The 23,339-nt window shown below is 43.0% G+C and overlaps 1 protein-coding gene across 2 annotated transcripts in view; it reads right to left on the reverse strand.

Moving 5' to 3' along the window:
- Positions 1 to 23,339, reverse strand: part of ZDHHC7 (zDHHC palmitoyltransferase 7) — a 335,738-nt gene that overhangs the window by 54,433 nt on the left and 257,966 nt on the right. For both annotated transcript variants that reach the window (XM_085637984.1, XM_085637985.1), the window contains 2 exons: positions 10,840 to 10,936; positions 5,362 to 5,443 (listed from right to left, as the gene is read on the reverse strand). In XM_085637984.1, the coding sequence (XP_085494110.1) occupies positions 5,362 to 5,443; positions 10,840 to 10,936 (179 nt within the window). The remainder of the gene's footprint in view (positions 1 to 5,361; positions 5,444 to 10,839; positions 10,937 to 23,339) is intronic.

The raw sequence follows: 23,339 nt of genomic DNA on the forward strand, positions 1-23,339 counted from the left end.
CTAACTGATATGGTGTTGCTAGCTTTCAAGACCTATATTTATATGCTCTGATTAACAGCACAACTGGCAACCGATTAATCTAATTGTATTTTACAACGAGCAAAAGAGAAGTTTTGAGTTAAGTTTACAGAAGATAGGATGGAATCATTATTTCGGTTTTATTGTAATTGTGGTTGACTCGAATTGCATTTTGCAGTATGTGAAATGAAAATGGACCAATGGTATAAATAAAAAATAAGGAACATTTCTGGAGGAAAACATTCTGACAGCGAACTGACAGAGCAAGAAGAATTTCTAAATACAGATGGCACACAAACTGGCAGCTAGAACATTAATCACAGGAATACAGATAGAAAAGCAAGCATTGCCAAAGCCAATAATTCTGGTCTTAATATGCTGGTAAAATGTTTAGGTTTCATTTATTTTTTCACATTTATTGTACACATGACAAAAAAATAAAAAGAAAGCAGACCTCAACGTAAACCTGGCCACCATTCTCTTGCAATAAAAAATGGTAATGTGAAAAAGATATTCACCAATACGGCTGTTTTGCAGTGATTTTTTTTCAGTTGTGCCATGCATTTTACCACTGCATTTTATGAAAAAATTATATCCGAATGAAGCATTCATAATACTGCGTGCTACAATATTACATAAAACTATTTACAAAAAAGCTGCTTTAAAAACGAGACAAAAAACAGAATTGCCACCTAATCGGGCACCTAAAGAGCAAGCAAAATGGATTCCTGTTTATTTTGAAGATAATTATATCAAAATAAAGTTAAAAAACACACTTTGATTCTCTAATGACACATATTGTGACTGGAGGAAGCAAATTATGAATGGCATTTCAACAGACGGGGAGCATATTGACCAAAAGCCCATCTTGTGGGTTATGTATGAATGCTTGAAAAATAAGAGTCTGGTGAGCCACATAAAGAAGTCCCAAAGGCCAGACCTAAAGAAATTACAGGAGTCCAATGGATGACCGAAAGTTCTTCATTGTATGACTGCTTTTAGGAAGGAATGAAGAATGTCGCTGCCTGGATGAAAAACAGCTGCCTGAAGCTCAACTCAGAGAAGACTGAGGTCCTCATCCTCGGACTATCCACCTCCACCTCCGCCTGGGACCACACCTGGTGGCCCTCCGCCCTCGGGAGCCTGTCCTCCTCGACAGACCACGCACGGCACCTCGACTCCTCCCTCACCATGACCCGCCAGATCAACTCCATCGCCTCCACGAGCTTCAACTGCCTTCGGATCCTCCGCAAGACCTTCAAATGGATACCCCCGAATGCAGAAAAACCGTCACCCATGCACTCATAACTAGCAGACTGGACTACGGCAACGCCCTCTACACCGGAATCAACAGAACTCTCCTACACAAGCTACAAACCATCCAGAACACCGCAGCCAGACTCGTCCTCGGAACCCCACGGCACGAACACATGACCCAACACCTACCAAACCTCCACTAGCTCCCCGTTGAGAAGAGAGTTGTTTTCAAGCTGCTCACCCACGCCTACAAGTCCCTCCACAACATCGGACCCAAATATCTCAACGAGAGAGTTTCCTTCCACATACCCAAAAAGAGCCTCCGCTCCGCTGACCTCGCAGAGACCCCTTGCATCCGCAGAACCAGAGCAGGCGGAACAGCATTCTCCTACGTCGCAGCCAAAACCCGGAACGAGCTCCCAGTCACCTTCAGACACTCACCCACCCTGCACACCTTCAGGAAGAACCTCAAGACCTGGCTCTTCGCCAGAACCGGAGCTGCAACTCCCTACCCCCCCCCCCTTCCACCCCCCCCCCCCCCAGCGCCTTGAGACACTCACGGGTGACTAGCGTGCTTTATAAACCCCTGATTTATTGATACGTTCCGTACGGATTTTTGGGAAACCTTTATACTGGCTAAACAGGTAAAGCAGTCTTGAAGGCCAGACCTAAATGTGCATTGTTCCCATCCATTCACAAATTTCGGGCAATGTTTGACAATCCTAAATTACCTTTAAAATACACAGAAAGACAGAAGAATATCTGAATGGATTTAAAGTATACACATTTCTTTACCAACTGAAATAAACAAATGCAGAAAATGCACGTGCCAATACCAGACATGAATCTGTCTCTCGCTGACTTTTTCCGACCTTTCAGTCTCGAACAACAACAGAGACAGGCAAGAATGAACTCCCCTCCCATTCACATCTTCAATGCTAAGCCGGTCCTTCAAACTATCACTCACCATTTCATTGTGCTGAACAAGCAGAATGCAACAAACAGAAATGAGTAGGTAGCTTCTTTCCCGTTTCTATCACGTCAGCATTTTCTTTATGAACAGCGAACAGCAGTTAGAGTGAAGGAAACACGTTTGCTTTCCCCGTTTCCAGCTTCCTTACAAACAAGTTTCCCCACCATAAACTATAAAATGGAATTTGAGTTCTCTTCTCTGTCAGCTCCACTATAATTACCTGAGAAAAGGGACCCATGTGGTCTACGTATGTATCAAACAAAAATATGAGCTAACCTAAATAAGACAACATGTTGTAGGTCTCTTTGCTTTTTAGTTTGCAATGTTTCTTATCTCTTTACTACAACTAATAAAATTTACTTTTTGGCAAAGGAATTGGGATCTACAACTGAATAAAAGCTGTTCCACCTCAACCTTTGGTTAAACCTTGATCACTAACAGTTTCTGTATAATTATATATTATTTTTTATTATGTCCAAAAATATTGCCTTCGCAAACTGCTTCCATAATTTCAGCTCTAAATTGAATTGTAATAAAAAGAATAGCTCAATGAACATGGGAATAATTTACACTCAAAAAGCCGCCCAGCTCTTCGCGGAGAAACTGGAATGCCCACACTCAAAATCAGTATCAGCAGTTGTCATTCTGCAAAATACCTGCTCCTAACACCAATATTTGTAATGTCAAAGTTCTAATCTTGGGCCCCTCAGTTCTAGTTCTCTTGATCACTAAACTCATCAATGCATCACTCACCTCTGGTGAAATTCGTCAAACACTAAAACATGCACTAATAACCGTGCGCCTCAAACAAATTAAATGAGAGCGAATGCAGCGGTCATGTCAAACTACGGTATCACTGCTTTTCTCCAAACCACAGTAAGCGCATTGCAATCAGTGGTGACGTTTCACCTCTCCTCACACCTTGAAACTAACGCAGAGAAACTCGGCTCCTTAAAATCCCGAAGAGATCATCACTACAAGGAACAGAAGGCAAGCCTGGGCCTTGTTACTATCAGAGCTCAATGCCACTTTTGGCTCCATTAATCATCGTACACAAATAGCCTATTTATCAGACCCCCTCAAGAACATGATAGACAAATTGCAAAGAATTCAAAATGACGCTGCAGGATTTATCTTTTGCTTCAATTTCAAAGACCATATTAGCGCTGCCTGGAAATCACTACATTTGGTAACTATCAAAAGGGAATCACAATTTAAAATGTTGCGTGTTGTTCAAATAACTGTGCATGGTCGAGCAACTGGTTAACTAGCCAAACTTTTTCTGCCTCCAATGTGAGATCCTCCTCTGAAAACCTGCTGATGACCCATCCTCCCGGTTAATAAAGGTTTTGCAAAGACCACCGCAGACACTGTGATCAGAAAAGGACTTCCTAATGTTTATAATAAGTCTAAAGACTCTCCTATTACTGTCCGCCTATAGCCAAATCTATTCTCAGCTGGTCCTATCCTGATCCATCAATCAAGTACTTCTTCAGTCTATCAGACCCCTACGACTTTTTGATAATTGCTCAATCCTCACAGCAAATGGGTTTTTACGTCTTTGAATAATTAATAGTTCTCCCTTTGCGGGATTCTGGTTTGTTTTGTTTGCATCTATTGCATTCACTCCTTCTAGCCCTTCTGCAGAAGCTAGGCATCATTGGTGACGCCAGTGAGTGGATAAAATCTTTTTTAGAAGGCAGAACCCAACAAGTTTGGATCCCCCCTTTTACGTCTACTACTCAAACTCTTCGGACAGGGGTCCCCAAGTGTCTGTATTGAACTCACTTTTGTTCAATATTTACATGACCACTCTTATTCAGCTGGCAGAGGAGTTGGGAGCTAAAGTTGTTGCCTATGCTGACGACACTCCGCTCCTGTTCACCTGGAAAAAACATGAGACGTCCACTGCCCTTGTTAAAACGTGTCTGGCAGCGGTGTTCAATTGGCTTACGTCTGCTCAGCTTAAATGTAATGAAGATAAAACCGAGATTTTATTCTTCAGTGAGTTCCCCCTTTGTTCTGGCATACTCTTTGGCCTGATGAGTCCCCCAATCCCTCCCCTTTGGGTCTCTCAGTGAAAAATCTTGGGATTTGGTTAAACGAAAAGCTTAGCTTCTGCAACCAAATCAATAAATTGACAGATACCGGTATCGGCATTTTGAAGCTTCTTAAAAAACGCCTGCCTCTTATGCTCTTAGCAGCAAAAGAAACGGTCACTTGAATGCTTGTTACCTCCCGCATTGATTATGCGAATGCACTGTACGTCGGTCTTCCTGGCTACCTCTTGGACAGACTACAGGTGGTCCAAAACGCAGCAGCCCGATTGCTTCTCAAACTCCTCAAACGTACCAGTGTCAGGCAGCATCTGCGCAATCTGCACTGGTTACCCGTGAAGGCAAGGGTTACCTTTAAGGCCCTGGTAACGGGTACCATGCTGCTCTCTATGAGTATGGCCCTGCCTATCTCAGGAAGCACTTTCAGTTCTTTGTCCCCAGCAGGCACCTGCGTTCCTCTAACATGCTAATGGCTACCATTCCCAGATTCCGCCTGAAAAGAAAGGGTGGCAGTTCTCTGGCCTACTTGGCCGCTATGGCTTGGAACTCTCTCCCTTTTGACCTGCACAGCCTCCAGAACCCTATCCAATTTAGGAAGAAACTTAAAAACCTCGTTTTCAACTGAGCAGGTTCTGTCCCTGCTTTTTTCTCTCCTTTCGGTTTCTGGCTCTTGGGCTCGCGCCGGGACACTCTCATGAGTAGCTGTGCGCGCTATAAACCCCGATAACATAAAATGTTTTCCCACTTTAGTGTTGCAATTTTTTCAACTTGCATCCAGCAATACGAGCATACCTGTAGTTTGAGCGTTCTACAAAAACTCCAAATAGATCAATAACTCTTAACCCCCATTTTGTTTTTACTATGGAAGGTTTCATACTTAGATAACAACCTGGGAATTTTGCCTCTGTATGCAGATATGCTGAAACTCAGACTTGCATCGTTGAGACTAAGGCAACAAATGAAAACACATTTTGTTTCAATGCACGTTGAGACTGTTCTTGTAAAATAGGTTTTAAAACCTGTAAGGAATACTTAAAAAGGTTAATGTTCACTCACCAGTCCATTGTCCTCGGACACAGGAAAAAAACTGAAACCCACAGAGAATGAGGGAATGGGCAGAAATCAGAGCTATATACATCTGAAATAAAAGAAACTCTAGTTCAGCGAAATTATATTCATACTACGTAGACAAGCTGGATAGAAAGGAGGTGTAACATTTAACTCTTGCTACTTAAATTTATTAAATACATCAGTAAAGTAAAGTAAAAGTAATTGCATCAGGTTCAAAATTAGAAGGATGATTTCATTAAAAAATATTAGCATACCCGAACAAAACAAGTTACTTACCTTCACTCTTTCTGTTGGATACTCTAACCCAGTTTCCTCACCAGACAGGATCCGGACGTTTTACTAATCAGAGCTCATATTTGCCAACTTGTTCTGCCCCGAAGTGATGGACCAGAGTAGTATATAAGCACCAATCCAGTGCACCAATGTTAGTTTCTTGCTCAAATCTTTCTGCACTGTTGTATGCATAGCATCAAAATGCTATATAAGAGGTATCAGTGTGCAAATGTCTAATTTGGACCATTTTAGATGACAAAAGAAGACCATTGTTATCATTCACCATCGCCTTCAGGCCATGGTTGACAAGGTTGTCCAATTACCTAAAGTTCTTTGGAACAGACTTAAATTAGTGTTCACCCAGACCCGACTTATCTGTGTGTTTTGTTGTTGGAAACATTTCACTTTTGGGTCATTTCATCCAATAACCGGAGAAGAGACAGAATTCATCAATAAGTGCCATGATGGTGGCGATGGAATACTAGGGTTCACAAACAGTTAATGGAAAGTCGTCCATTTGTAATACTTTTTGTTAGGCCAGGGGAGTCACTATCCCCTCCACATCTCTGGATTGTCTGATCTTGGCAAACAAGGGTACAAGTGCCAATATAAACAATAGTAGGGAGTGTGGTCCTGCCTGCCTGCCCCCCCTGTTAACTGGGAATGTCTTGTACAGAATTCCATAATAGTTTATCTGGGCTATGAGATTCCAATACTGCCAAAGGATTATATTGACAGAAACCTTTCCCATAACAGCTCTCTTTAGGTTCCAAACCAAACAACCCCATTTCAAACAATCAAATAATTTTTCTGGATCTAGTAACAGGGACACTCTCTCCTCCAGATTATTTCTAACCTGTGTAATGAGGTGCCAAAGCGTTTTACATATCTCCCAAAAAGCTACCAGGAACAAACACTACCTCTATTGTGCATGGGTCTAGCGATCAGCGGGATGAGCCGCTTAAGAAATACCTTGGCAAGAATTTTGAAATCCATGTTCTGTAAGGTAATTTTTGAGTAGCTAGAACACAGTAAAGGCTCCTTGTTTGGGTAGAATATTATAGTGTTGTCAAATACCACACATGCAGGCAGCCCGAATGCTCAGCTTCTTAAAAAGCCCTCCACAACACGGTTACTAGCCCCATCTAATTTATCTGATAAAATTCAATTGGAAAGCAGCCTATTCCTAGAAAAGATATATACTGCCTGAATCTGCGCTCTGTATAAATCTGCGTTGAGGTTCTGTGGGGGTTGAGGGGGCGATGGACTTTAATTGAGTTGTTCCCAACCCAGTGTTCCAATGGTCTTTGCATCCCTTCCCCTCCCAAAAGTTTTTTTTAATGTAAGGTTTATTTTGGAGGGCCAGGCAGCAGGTTGCTGTTGGAGGCAGGCTTACAAATTGACTATTTTTTCTCCTTTTGTTCATGCTGTACTGCTTCAGCATTGTTGTCACTGTTGTACAGCAGTGAGTCTTAACCTGTGGTATAGGGACCTCTTTGTGTCTGCTAAGCCTACTCAAAAGGTCCCAGGCTGCTTAGAAATTTAAATAATATTTGCACATTAATAAAGTGTGTTTAAATAAAGAAGCAAAATGTAAAATTGAAAATCTTAAAACGTTCTGTTAAAGTTAAAGAATTTGAAATTGGAGGCTAAAAATTAAGATAGTATGCTCGGATTGATTTGTGGGAGCAGTGCAAATGAATCAAATAGAATAAAGTGTAGGTGTTGAGTGGTCTCAATGGAATTTAGAAAAATCCAACCTTCAAATTAAAATGTAAAAATAATTAAAACTTTTTTGTAAATTAATTCTAATATTTCATCATTTGTGTATTTGTTTGCTGAATGCTTGTTTCTGTATTTTTTGTGTATTGTTTTGCAGTTGAAATCATCAAAAACGCTTGGGTTGGGAACCATAGCTCCCAGTAATGACTAAGTCTGGGCGGTGAACTCTGCTCCGCTCACAGAGATTGTGGAGTTTTGCGCACTCAGTGTTACACGGAGCTCGCGGAGTTCTGAAAAACTCCGCTCCGCATAGCAGAGCGGAGTTTCTTTCCTCACTCACGTTCGTCAACATCAAGTTGGCGAGCGCAAGCGAGGAAAATGCACCTCCTGGCAAGATTTTTCCTAGTTCGTGGTCATCAACATCAAGTTGGCGACACAAGCGTGGAAAATCAACCAACCAGCAAGATTTCTTGACACAGGCGGTTAAATTTTTCATTGCAAGTGGTTGTGTATGCTCGCGACTGCTCGCGTTGAGAAACTGTCCGTTCGCATTGAGAAAGCTGCCGGTCGAGCAAAAACCTACTTGAGCGGCAGAAAGGAGGCAGCACCCGCTTGTCCTGTGCATGGTGCCGTTCACAATTATTGCGCAGTGCGGATATGCATCCGGCACTGAAAATCATCGTGCACAGCATTTATCTAACGCACTCCGCCGCTTGCTAAGCTCAGAGTAGCGCGGCAGAGTTTGTTTTTGCACTTCGCTGAGCACCACAAACTCCGCCCAGGCTCAGTAATGACTCCGTGGGGGTACCCGGATTGTAATAACGAATCTTTTGGAATAAGCACTGGAGAAGGAATGGTGTAAGGAAAGTACTGAGGAGGAAGACTGATTATGAGTGCATGCCTCTTCAGATGCCCAAATAAATACAGAGGCAGAATCTAAACCAGTATCCATCTCCTGTAGCATACATTTGGATTTCAATATTGCAATAATATTGGGATCCAGGCAGATTTTGTGACAAAAAATATTCTGTGATAAAGAGGGTCGATGATCAATGGAAAAAGAAGATCCTCAGTAAACCAGTACAGGCCTCGAAAAATCTACTCGCCCACTCGCTACGGCAAGTGAGATCTTACAGAGTTATTTTCAGCACTTACTCGTCCTTTCTTGGTAGTAAACTTAACCTGGAAGGGACAGGTGTTCTGTTCATTCAGAAAGCGAACAAGTAAAAAAAAAAAGAGGCTTTAAATCTTGTTTTTATCTTGACACGTTTGCTGTCAGTTTAAGGACAAAGGTCAAATGCCAGTTTGTCTTTTTACTAATTGTTGCTAGATTATCCAGAAAAATGGTGTTTACTTTTCTTTCTCTTATTACAGTTAGAGGTTTTTGTCAAGTGAACTATCTAACAATCATTGTGAAACAAAAGGCTGTAAGAGGTCAGGTTTTTTTCTAACACACATTTAGAAAGTATTTCAAAATATTGCAGGAATTACAAAATAATTTTTTCTTTTAATTCAGAAGTGTAATGCAAAACTCGATTTCCAAACATTGTACACTATATAGTTTTATCAGCAAAACCACATCAATACCGATACTGATTGCAAATAAGTGTGATACCACTTAATGCTTTACTTACGTAGTTAATAAAACGGATAGTTTTTAAATGTTCATTTGAGCAATATTTCTGCCTCCGCTCCGATGACAATGCGCTTAATGAGTTAAGAGGCAAGTCAGCAGTCATGTGTACCCTATATCAGTGGCAAGGTTTGTATTAAATATTGAGCAATCGTTTAGTCTTTTAAATCAAACAAAAGTGTTTTTTGTACTACAGACATGCTAAACTCGCATATCTGAAGGTGCGCACATATTTGATAAGGAATAAAATGGCAGATCAGTCAATTAAAATATTTGCCCAAGATCACATCTTATGAAACCTGCTTATGGGTCAAGAGCATTATAATTAGGTCGATAATTTATGACCTGCAGGTCTAGTAACATTTTTATGATTTTTCGAGGCCTGCAGTAAGGTATTCATTCAAGTTAATTTGGCTGCCATTATTGACTTAACTTCAGGTAAAACAAAAACCTGTAACAGCAAATATTAAGGGTACATTTTTTGATACCTTGCCTAAAATAAGAACGTCTGAGAAGTTACCGAAGTGAGCAGCAATAGTTCAAGTTTGTGCTATGTTTTTAGGGAGGGTGCAAGGGAGGAAGAATAAAGATATTTTTGGGCAAGCCCAATCTTATGACTGAAAGGGAAGCCTGGACAGGAAAATATTTAGAACACAAATAGTTGTAACAAACACTGCCCTCCTAGTACTTAAAAGTGCACAAAAGGTGTTCAAAATGTTGTCTAGATGCCACTGGACAGCTTAAAGATTGGTCAAACAAGGATAGGGAATGATGCACTGCAGCTATGTGGTGAGATGAGAAGGTCCATATATTAAAGAAATAACAAGCAATGCCAATGTGCGGAACAGAGGTTCTTGGGTGGAGAAACGGGTATGTAGAGTACTTTTAGGTATTTAATCTGGTAGGGTGTTGATAAATGTGCAAGGGTATCCTTGATTCACATCATGGCTTGCCTAAGTTATACACTATTTTATTGACTACTGCTAAAATGTGCATATTGACTGTGCATGCCTGGTGATGGCATAGTTAATTTGGCTTCAAGGTTTCATAGACCTGTCACTTCACCCGATGGGTAAACTTAAGAGAGGAAGACCAGAAAGGACGACAGATTTCAAAGTGCTTTTTTTCTCACGGTTACAATGTTATTCGATAAAAGTTCAGTGTGACCTGCCATCCAGATATACACTAATCATAGTGCATGTGTACTTCATTTCAGCCAGAAAACTGGAGATATGTGTACAGCTCTTAAATAAATATATACAGAGTGTCTTTAAGCTATATTATACTGCTTGTGTCCCATATCTAAGTTGTATCCGTCTAGTCTGCTCATGGTCAGTGAGAACGTGAACATGATTTAGAGTTTCTTAAAACATACTCCATATTGTAGCAAGGATTCCATGGACCTAATGCAATTAGACACCCCCCCCCCATAATTGGTTGTGACAGCCATGATCTGCGTACAGTTGGACACATCATACACTTGAAAGGTGGTGCCACTGCATTTACCGCGCTAATGATAGCTATTCGCATAGTGGGTAACAGATAAGTGCACTTGCATCACAATCAGCAGATTACCCACAAACGTATATAGTTTACTTAAAGAAGGGAAGAAACCCCATGTCACTACCGGTGTGCTACTGCATGGAGAAGTCCCCCAACTAAATGTTTTGTGTAATTGTACTAAAGGCATAATATCAACTCAGCCAGAATAGTTAAGTTGCACAAATGAATAGCTACAATAATAAGGGAAGTGAAACAAGAGCATTATCTCAACTGCCCACAGGCCCAGACAGTTCCACATTCAGGATTTTGATCTGGTTAACACTAATACTTACAGTAAATAGCACAAAAAACCTCTGATTTTTTTCTCCCACACAATTGTTCACCCAGGGACAGTGATGATCCATCTTCCGAATACATCGTTTGCAAATACTACAGGGGAAAAGAAAAAGCATCTTCAAAGCACGCAATCAGTTTCCTTGCTCTTTAATTCTACTGTAAAAACTATCACGTTTACCAGATAACCATGAACTGTAAGTACGTATATGACAATCCTTTCAAATGTACAGATCCAGACCAAACATTTCACATAATTCATTCACGATCAGAAGCTCTTTTAAAACAGTCTCTTTTTGTTTCCATTATGGTCTTAGAAAAATTCTAAGTTGTACGTTGTGATATATTTCATAGAATTTACAAAAGTAACAAACATATAAGAGACCATTCGTTTTCAAGAACACGTGGGCACAGTCAAGCCTTTCATAATGATCCGATGAGACTGTTGTAAGCCTCGACAATCATGAACTCAAGACGTGATCATAAGATGGGGCGTCAAGTACAATGTGTCCATGCAAGATTGACCAAAATGAGAGGACCCCATACACAAGTAGATTAATTAAGCAAAACACTTCACAGGTGATACCCCTTTTTACATTAATTATATTTAACGAAAATGACCAGACACTACTATTTTTTTTTTGCTGTAAGATTGCGATCCATCACATGGGGCATGGCAGATGTGTGGAGGCAGAGACACAGGGATGGTAGAGAGGGCACATGCACATCTACGACGCATAATACATGGTCCAGGATAGATTACTGGTTGCTCACGGCAGAAGCATGTACATGGACGCGAGAGGTGGAACACCTGCCAAAGACACTTTCGGACCACTCCCCGGTTAGTCTACTGATGGATATCCCAACATACATACCCAGACATTTTACATGGAGATTGCAGGGGAGTGCGCTATTAGATTAGGTCTTCCATACCGAGCTGCGACAGGCTATTGTCGACTATTTTGAGATCAATGCTGGATCAGTGGGAAGTGCGGGGACACTTTGGGAAGCCTTTAAGGTAACAATCAGAGGCCATTGCATTAACAAGCAAGCGGGGATCCTCAAAGATATTCAGCAGCAGCTACACAGAATAGAACAGGACATAGGCACGCTGGAAGAGGAGCACGAACAGACCCATAATTCAGCCCTGCTGGCTCAAATCAGGGGGAAAATGGACGAGTATCAGAAATATGCTGCAGACGAGATCAAATATAAATCACAGCGCTTTATAGCGAGAAGCTACGGGGAGGGTGGCAGACCGGGAAAGGCGCTGGTGGGTAAGATAAGACCCTCATGCGCGGCATCCTAAATAACACAGATCAGGGATGACGCAGATCAAATGCAGCATGACACTACGTCAATATCAAACTGTTTCAAAAATTTCTATTCACAGCTTTATGACCAGCAGACATGTGCCACAGTGGAAGAAATCAATCACTATCTTCAGGATGTAGCCCTCGGATGGCTCTCTGATGCACACCGAAAGTTCCTTAGTCACCATATTACAAAAGATGAGTTCACGGACGCCATAAATTCATTGCCGAATGGCAAAGCCCCTGGGCTGGACGGCCTCCCAGCAGAGTTTTATAAAATGTACAAAGATCTCTTTATACCACACTTAGCAGAAATGTATGAGGAAGCATATGAGAGGAGTGAACTACCCCGGTCTCTGAAAGAAGCACTTTTAGTGACGATCCCCAAACCAGATAAAGATGCAACCCGATGCGAATCCTATCGCCCTCTGTCTCTGATAAATATAGATACAAAGATCCTGGCCAAAGTGATAGCAACTAGAATACAGCTTCTACAGGAGAAGCTGGTACTACCTGATCAAGCGGGATTTGTGCCCACTAGGTCCACAACCCAAAATATACGCACTATATTTGCCTTGTACCACCAATTGGACCCAGATTTTCCAGCGGCGGCGGCACTGTTGGACGCCGCAAAGGCTTTTGATTCGGTGGAATGGCCATTTATGTTTGTAGTGTTACGTAGGATGGGGTTCCCGGAGCGGTTTATCAGATGGATAGAGATTCTATACACCGGCCCCACAGCCAGGATAAAAATGAATGGACAAGTATCTGACCCCTTCAGAGTAAAAAGAGGGACGAGACAGGGCTGTCCGCTGTCACCAATCTTGTTCACTCTGATCCTGGAGCCCCACGCCTGCAGAGTACGTCAGTGTCATAGGGAGGCTGCCTTGCAGTTTAGTCTGCGGACCCTCAATATATCCCTATATGCCGACGACATGGTACTATTCACGCGACACCCGAATAAACACTTGAATAATCTTATTAGAGAATATATTCGTTTTGAAAGATACGCGGGGCTGAGAATCAACTGGGACAAATCGATGGTTATACCTTTAACGCCAGCCACAACTCCACCTGAGTTAGATTACCCCCTGAAATGGCAGACGGACCCGGTGAAATATCTGGGGATATGGATACATAGGGATCCTGACCTGGTAATGAGGGAAAATTACGGTAGAGCAATGACTAGACTAGATGAGCAAATTACCAAATGGATACGAATGCCATTGACGATGGCAGATAGAATTGCATTACAAAAGATGATTGTGCTGCCACGTTTCCTATATCTATTTAATAATATCCCACTCTGGTTGACGCAAGCCTATTTTGCAGAGCTGCGATCCATGTTGCAAAAGCTGACATGGGCGGGAAAACAAGCCAGGGTTAGCTGGACCATACTGACAAAGCCGTACCACATGGGCGGTTTTGGGGCGCCGGACTTACAGTTATATTTTTACTGCGCTCAGGCACAGCATGCTCATTACTGGACTAGACCACATGCGTACATTTCACATGTCGCTGTGGAAACAGACAGTGTACACCTGGATTCACTGCTGGCGTTTGTATCAAACCCGATGTCATATATACAAAAGGACAAGATAGGGTCGGTAAGCTGCACATCACATGCATGGTATATGTTAGCACAGCGGGCCAACAAACTACCTATATATGCCCCGGCGCTCCCGATTGCCAATCATCCAAAACTCTCAGTGACACAGGAGCGGGGTATGATGCAACTGCTAACAGATATGAAACTATCTACAATGAAGGAGGTTTTCCCACATGGCAAATTCATTCAAAGACATGACCCGGCGCTCTGCACACATAACACGCCAATGAAGACGTTTGCCTACCTACGGCTGCAAGCAGCGGTCAGGGAATTCTATCCCACATACCCGGAGGAACCACCAACGTTACACGCCCTACAGATCATGCTCAGAGCACAAACACGCAAGAAATTAGTCACTTGCTTATATCAGAAGTCGCAGTTAGAGCAAAGTGCTGGAGCAAATAGATCACTAGCTAGATGGGAAACACTGCTAGGTGACAATATAGAGGAGCGGGACTGGGAGTATAGCTGCACGCAACTGCAATTACTGACATCAAATTGTAACTTACGGATAATACATTTTAAATTCCTCCACCAATTCTATTACACCCCAACCCAACTTCACAGATATGGCCTTAGAACACACGATAGATGTCAGAGATGTAATGCCCCAGGGGCGGACTTTCTACACCTAGCATGGGCATGTCCACAGATAAATAAATATTGGCAGGATATTATGGATGCAATAAACAAAATGCTGACGGGACAAGTACCAAATAGGCCCTTAGTGTGTTTACTGGGGATATATAGGCAAAAGCCGACGAAAATGAGGAAATTCCTAGCTGTGGCACTGCTACTAGCGAAGAGACGAGTAGCGATCAGATGGGGAAGCAAACGCCCACCTAGACTCAAGGACTGGCTCACTGACATGACATACTGCAGGGAAACTATGGACACGTATGCGGAAAAGCTGCCGCTGTCCTCCAGGCCCCGTGATTTCTGGGAACCACTGAGGCAATATTTACAGAGACCACAGGAAGATGGGTAAAAGATGGCTCAGATTGATATGAATATATACGGACGATGTTCCGGTGGGGATATCCTTTCTCTCTTCTTAGGACTTAGGGGAAGGATGGGAGGGCTACACACCTTGGTGCCAGGTGTCCAGCGCGATAGAGCAAAATACTACGTATGGGGTGGTGGGTATCGAAAAATAAGGTTGGTAATGTGGAATTATAGTGCGAACAGTTGCTCACTGTTGGATATGCCAGTCTAGACTGGAAAGTGCCATCCTGACAGGTCCCTTGCTCACCATTGCTATGCTATATGTTGTTTGTAAAGTACGATGCCTATGTAAGTGTATATTCTACTGCTGATCGGACGACTTAAATAAAAATAAAAAATAAATAAAAAGATTGCGATCCATTTTTGTAAATGTTTTATTGTAAAAGAAAAACCGTAAAAGACAACACATTTAACCATGAATCACAGAAGAATGCTCTTGTTAATAACAAAACATACACAACTATATATAATAGAGATTATGCAATATTTCTAACAATGTAAAATTACAAAATATTAAAAATAGGAATATTCTTATTATAAAAGAGGATAATCAGTAACTTGAGGCAAGATATTATAAGCCATTTGTGTATATAGCTTGCGTAATGATTCCACCTCTCATTCAATATATACAAAATATCGTCCAATTGCAACATGATGGGGAAAAAAGATATGTGGGTGTCACTGACTGTCCATCACTCTAACCATTCTTTAAACAGAATACAAAATCAACAGAATATAAACAAAGATATTGTCACACAAAAGAAAACCTATAAGTAATTTGTGTGGATCCCATGCACAAGCTTTTTTAATGAGCACAGTAGTATTCAAGCCACAACTTTACTCTAGGCCTAAGGTTATATTTAAATTTGAGAAACATTCCTTCTTTCTGGCAACGTTTAGTGATACGAAAACAAAGCTTTTGAAGTCTTCTTCCTAGAAAAAGCTTTATCTTGACGCAGACGAAGTAACGCAGCTGATCCTTTTACTCGAGACTGTAATGAGTTGCACTTGATGAACAAAATCCCAAAACTGAACAACGACTTCTCAAAAACTCCATCTCCCTCACAAAACTGAATCATGCGGGGACAAAGCACAGTTGACATCACCACATCACAAGTCAACAACACATTCAGAGACATTTTCAACTTTCAGATGTATCAAGGTACAATATCTGTGGACATTTATTTTAAAAAGATTGTGACTTTCAAGATACCCAGCAGCCTGTGGCTTTCTGATGCCCGATTTTTCCCACAAAAATATATGCATTTTTTCTAAACCCTGCAATAATTTGTGCTGTGTAGCTTGAACAACAAAAGCTTTTTGAAATGTATTATGAACGCAATTATTAATGAACTATGTTTGTCCATGAGAAATACTGTACACATTAACAAAGCTATATAATAGAGTTCTGGTGGCACAGAAGTTATAGAGCAGTGGTGATGGAAATTAAGGGAATCAAAAGTTAATAAAGAAACATCTCCAGTCCCCTATAAGCACTGTGTTTAAGGAACAGCTATACAATGTACAGATTTATCTGGTTTGAATAAACCATAAAAAGCTAATTCACTTACCACCTTGAAACAAATACGTATAAATGGTGGCACATTACAAAATACAGTTCTCCAATGGGTTGAATGCAGATGGATTACATTCTACACCACTATAACAGATGTCATTTGCTCTTGTTTGTCCAAATATACAACAGTGAAAGTTTGACTGTCTCAATATACACGGTGCATTCTTCCAGAAGTAGACACTGTTATCTACTCACCAACACTGAGGAGGGCTGCAGAGTCATAAGGGAACAGCCTACATACCCTTGTCAACTCATGAGTCAGTAGAATAAAGTAAGGAGGTCAATCATTTGGTTGGAGAACAACTAGGAATCTACTGTATGATGCCCTGATAGACCTCGGTTTCTTTCAGACGGTACTTGTGTATTACCTTTAAAAACGTTGATTAAATCAGTCAGAGGACCTTAGATGTCTAGTTTTAATATAGAGCTGATCCACTGGGTGACAGGCCAGGACATCGAACCATATATGGAGCACGTAAATTGTCTTGAAGGCTGCTATACGAGTCTGATTGCCAGTGGAATCGTTTTCTAATGTCGGTGGTATGATCTTATATGGCAGAACCGTCTGGCAGAGGCACTGCAACATGTGTGGTCTTATAACGCTGACAATACAGTTCTAGGAAAGCTATCCCCAAGTCACCCACCCTGCCCTGCCCCGCCCCCCCCCCTCCAAAAACCCTCCAATGCTATGCAGTAGTGAAGGTGTGAATGCAAAAAGGCCCATTTAATTGCTCTGCACAGAGGAAAAATAAAGACTGCTTCTGAGCGATGTAGCTGCAAATAACAAGGTTTGACAACTTGACTGAGTTGCTGGGTCAGAAAAAGTGGACATCAAACTATCTCATAAACTCATTTCTGACATGGAAGGTTTCTTCTAGTAATTTGCATGCCACACGTGAGACCTTACAGAGCACACGGGTCAGACGTTCGCCACTGCATTTGCAAAGTGAGTTGCTTGCAGCTCTTAACGTGGGCTTCTCTGCAGATATGTCCTAAGAGCATATGGGCTGACTTGCGCGGATTGCTTTCATTGCGGAAAGGAACTGCAGCAGCAACAACATTTCAGAACCTCCGCAAACCAAGTGGTTAAGTGCCCTGGGCATGAATGAAGTTGACAGGATTGCACAGGTGTCTATACCTCACTATGTGAAAGGTTACAACACCTAATAAGAAATCAGGGGAATTACCACATATCACCCATTTGAACGCAAAACTTGGGTGTAATGGATTAACCAAGAGAACAAAGTACTTTTCTGCCAAGTCAAAAAAAATCCCTTAATTTTTAAAGAAATCTCTGTATTACTTACCCTTGAAAACATCAACCATTGAAATCAATCATACAACAACGCATCACTGGTATTCTTTCATAGAATTTGAACAAAAAGACAAACAAGACGGCTCAGCAGCATCCAAGATGGCAAGAACTCTCTAAAGCTCCTGCAACCCCAGCTCACGGCTATGGGGGCGCCTTACAGGAGCTGTTGGTGGAGGATAATCACCGCTCATCCCTGATCGGAGGTTCCCCGACCTCGCAGAGCAGCCGTGGTGGGCAGGAGAATCGAGGAAAGGCCCTCACTGGCATGCTGCATTGAAGGCCAGACACAGCGCACAGCAGTAACCCTGCCCTTAACCTCTGTGCGAACAGCGCAGCACACTGGTGTCTGAGCGCACCGCCAGGCATGAGTGAACACCGACCCAATACCCTAGTGAGCACACCAAGACATGCTGGCAGCACACTGAACGAGGGCTGCAGGCAAGACCTGCAGCCTACGGGAAAGCGCAAAAAGCGGCCAGAAGTGAGACTCCTACCCCTCGTGATATGCTATAAACCACAGAAGCAGGGCATTTCATGGCATAGCACAGCTGGCACAGTGTCAAAATATAAAGGAGGTACCCTGCTCCTTGGAAAAGGGATGGGTATAGATACACAAACAACACAAAAGTTCCCTTTTCCTACATTTAAACTTGTAGAATCTAAAAAACAACTGGTGCTATAACCCGACTGGCTTACCAGATATAATCAATCTGTGATTTAAAAAAGGTTACATTAAATAGATTTCCAGGTTGCTAATTTACAAACTTATATGTAAGAAGCAATAAAACAATAAAGTAAAAATAAGTCATAAAATCTAAAAGGGAATGCTGTATAGAAAGATTTTTATTACTATTGACAAAGACAATTTTTTATGTAAAAATATCGAAATGATTTGCTTCAAACATTTAGCCAATTCACATTGTTTGTACATATATCAATTTATAAACATTTTAATAAGCTACATTGTGTTCCTTCCGTAAAACTGCATGAAGCCTAAACGCAATTGGCTTCTCTGGCCACATGTCAGCCCCTGGTAAATGGTACCCTTGGTACCCTGGGCCCTGTGACCAGAGAAGGCCCCTAAGGGTTGCAGCACTAATTGTGCCACCCTTAGAGGCCCTGTACCCTGACACACACACTGCCTTTGCAGGCTGAGTGTCTTGGTGCAGAACAAAACAGAGCGTCGACATGGCACACATCCCTGTGTGCCATGCCCACAAACACACTGCCCTGGCATACCTCAGTCACCCCTCTAGCTGGGTGCCCTATGCCAGTGGTGTGGGTACAGGTGCATGACCTCTGTACCCCTACAGTACCCAGGCCCATTCCTGGGCACTAAGTGCAGTGCTGCCATTTAGAATATATGGTGCGGGGAGATCGTCAATACGAACTCCACAGCACCATGATGGCTACACTGAAGACGGAGAAGTTTGATATCAAACTTCTCAGCACATTAAATCCACACTGATGCCAGTGTGGGATTTAATGTAAAATGCACAACAGAGGGCATGTTAAAGATGCCCCCTCAAAACTATCCAACAACCAGAGTCCTGACTGAGTGGCTGACTGGTCTTCCATATTTAAAACGCATACTATGTTATGTTATGTTAAATGATTTATAAAGCGCACGGTTACCCTAGGGTGTCCTGGCGCTGTTACCAATCACTTAAGAGGCTACAATTACCAGCGAGCAGAGAGAAGCGCAGTCAGTTAGAGGGTAAATAGCCATGTTTTCAGTGCCCTTCTAAAGGACAGCAGATCTGACAGGTTTCTGAGTTGAGCTGGAAGGGCATTCCAAGCTTTTGCTGCCCCAACTACAAATCTTCTGCCTCCCCAAGACTGTTTTTTTACCTTGGGGATAGAGGCCAGTTTAGCTCCCCGAGACCGGAGGTCTCTAGATGGTATAGTCCTGACTGAGTGGCTGCCTAGGCTGCCACCCAGCAGACATGTTGCTGGACACCTGGGTAGAGAGCCATCTGCTCTCGTGGGTCTGCAACAATGCACATCCTGGGCAAGGTGCTAGGTCTCCTCCCCCAGGATGGGCAGGGGAAGCTTCAAAGCATGCCACCTTTGTGAGCTTCTCCAGACCACCTGCTGTGCTCAGCAACTAGCCCCCACTGGTTCTCACCCCCACGCTGGTGGGAAGATCGGCGGGAAAACCCAAGTGAGGAAAGGGGGAGTGCCAGCCTCTGCCAACCCCACCCCTCAGGTGGGGGAGGCGAGGTGAAGCACAACTCTGGGCTCTCGCCATCTTGATGATGGGGAGCCCTACCCTATCAGGACTAGGCTCCTGCCCCCCTCCCACTGGAGAGTGGCAGGAAATGGGGTGTATCCACCCCAGGGAGGGGACCCAGTGGCCCATTGGTCCCGTACCTTTCCCTACCAGTAACGCCCCTAAATTTAGTATTTAGGGGCACCCTGAACCTTCCTTCCTCAGATCCCGATTTTGAAACAAGAAGAACAAGAAGAAGAAAGAAGACCTGCGGTGCTGCTGCTAACAAGAGGACAACACCAACTGACTTGGCCCCAGCCATACAGGCCTGTCGACCCTCGAACCTTCTCCTGCTAAACCCCGGCATCTCCAGTGGTCAGCAACCTCGAAAACCCCGGAGGACCTGACTGCCTTGCTCATCTAAAAGACTGGGACTCCCACGAGCAGTGGTTCTGCTCAAACAAGCAACAACCCCTGGTGACAAAGGCAGGAACCGCGAATCCAGCACACTCTGCACCCGCCGAGCCCGACCTGTGCCTGAGTGAACAAAGACCACGAGGACGCCCCCCCCGGCGACTGTGACCAAGAATCCAGCACCCAAGGACCCACCTCGATGCTCCTGACGCCTACAGCCTCACAACCAGGGACCCCTCCAACCGTGACCAGCTGAGGGTAAGAGTTCCCGACGCCAAAAGACACCCCTGCACCCGGCGCCCTGCAGCCCCCTGTGCCCAACTCCTGGGTGTCTACCTAACCTACAGCTCCCCAACTTATCTCTCGAAGTGGTGGTCACACCTGAAGAATCTTCGTCCCCGAGCTTGCAGCCTTTGTTCGTCTTGTAGCTTCTCCATTGAAATACATTGAGCACCCGACGGCTCAAAAGCACCCTGCACCCAGCCGCCCAAGTGCCCCAGGAAGTGCGACATCTATCCTATCTTACTTCCCCACTTGCCCTGTGTACGTGACCAGAAGCTCAGCTCCCACAGCCGCGTGGCCTGCCTGCAAGCAGCCACCAACCAAAAGCCCCCTACCCGTCATAGGCTAACATTGGGCCTTCTCTCTCTGCACCCGGCTGCTTCTGTGCCGCTGAGGGTGTAACAACTGTACCTACCTGACCCTGGGAGACCCCGGAGTCTATGCCCAGAACCTTAACTCTGCCAGTCGAGTACTTACCTGAAAGCCGATAACTCACTTTTTCTCCATAGGGTAACATTGACTGGTTTTCACTTGGAATTTCTTCTAAGTGTCGAGTTTTGAAACTTTGAAATATTCACTAAAAATCACCTGATCAACGAAAACGAAATTACTCACCTGTTATCAGGAGAGATCCCAGTGCTGGATCTTTGTGCCCAGCACTGACCCTGCAAAGCAATTACATTTGTGATTTACCGATAACCAAACTTTCCTCTATAGGATAACATTGCCTGGTTTTTGCCAGAAATTCTTCTGTCGATTTTTGAATCATACAAATATTCCTTAAAAATCGCTTGTGTAACAAAAATGATTTCTTTTAACTGTTTACAGGAGATGCACCAGGGCTGAATCTAGGATCCAGCCCTGAGTAAGAAAAACCTATGCAAAGTAATTGATATTGTGTTTACTTTAAAATTCCCATTGAGCTCAATGTTATAATTGTGTTTAACTTGTGTTGCCTATTGCAACAACTGTAACTATTGCATTTAAAAGTCTATTACTTATTGAAAGTATTTAACTAAAGCATCTCATTCTGAGAAAGTATTTTGATACCTACTTGTGGTTCTATAATAAAACAACTATATATTTTTATATACAAAACAACTGGCCTAGAGTTCAGTTCTTGAGTGTGTGAGACCATTTGCTGACTGAGTGTGTACATTAAATGCTTTACACTGTCCTCTGATACTGCCTTACTGCTCGACCAAGCTACCACTTTAGAGAGTAAGGTTATATCTAACTTTAACCTCTGCCAAACCTCTGGGGACTGTGGACTCTGTGCACCCTGTACCTTACCTTGGTACAGTGTATACAGAGCCACTTTCTTACATGGGTCTTCAATCTGTGAACACCACCTCAAACACTTGGGCAGAGATAAACAAATCAAATAAATATCACCAGGTTTATTAACGTGTAATTGTGTCCAGATGATGCATTTCGCACCAAAATATAGCGCCAAAAGACGGATTTGCATCTCATGTATTTTTTGTAGAATTCTACATAATTACACAACAGCAAATTATACGACTGTTGCATGCACCTGATTGTAACCAAGGGGTGGGACCTGTCAACGACCTGTACGAACAGAGATCTGAAATGGCTGCCCAAGATCTGGGATGCGGAGTCCATGTCATGACTGGTCTTCCATATTTAAAACGCATACTATGTTATGTTATGTTAAATGATTTATAAAGCGCACGGTTACCCTAGGGCAGGGGTCTTCAAACTGTGGGGCGCGACCCCCAGGGGGGCCGTGGAGTGATGCAAAGGGGGTCGCGCCTTCCCAGTCACACTTCTGCCCAGGCCCCACACTTCCCCCGTCCTGTGTCGTGTCTCAGCCCGGGCTGCTGCAGTGAAACTTGAGCTGCTGGGGGCTCAGCTGGGCAGTGTCTGGATTCCTATCTCCGGCACCCCCGTGTTTTTTCACAGGTCTTTAAAGACCATTTAACATGCCTTTGTAAACTGGTTACAGAGGCTTAGGTTTTTTTGCTGGTTCCAGTACCCCCTGGGTCCCCACTGTGCCTATTCCTTACATTTGGATTTTACATTCACTGCCGTAGTGTGAGAATGCATTTCATGGAAAGGAATACAAAGTTGGCTTCCTGGGGGCCGTGAGTGAAAGTTTATTGTGCTTTTGAAGCACCTGCTGCACCGTTTCTTTCCCGGCAATTACCAGGCCTCACATAAATGTCAAGATAACTCCTGTGATTAATTATCTTCCTGGAGAGAGATCAGAATTTTGTATAGTTGAGGTTTTGACTTAGGTGAAGTTAGTGCAGTGGGTTAATATGCCTGCTGCAAAGAACGTGTACCAAGTAGATTACAGCGTGTGTATGATGTGAAGAGATCAGCAGGTTACTGCTTTCAAAAGAGACATCCTTTTGTTACTTGCAATTTATAACTTAAAGTCCTAATATAGAATAGTGAGCTATTAACTTTCATCCTAGAACAGCATGCACACTACAAAGAATACATTATTAGACCATTGATTAATGTTGCAAAAAGGGTTAATTTGGCTAGCAATCAATTCTTATTATTAAAGGAAACTCCCAACTATGCTGTTTCTTTTTCGACTCTGAGTTTGTGCTTCTCCACACCAAGCACTCTTGAACTATACTGCCTACCAGTATGGATGACATGTGACTCCTATACTTTTAGTCCTTTGGCTTATGTAACATTTCCTATACACTGATTTACACACTTATGATTGATTGTCTCTGTGTAATGTGTGTGTGATGCAAAGTGCTCGGACACCCTACACTGGTATGAGTGGCAC

This window comes from Triturus cristatus, chromosome 12 (genome assembly GCF_964204655.1).
Source record: "Triturus cristatus chromosome 12, aTriCri1.1, whole genome shotgun sequence".
Lineage (NCBI taxonomy): Eukaryota > Metazoa > Chordata > Amphibia > Caudata > Salamandridae > Triturus > Triturus cristatus.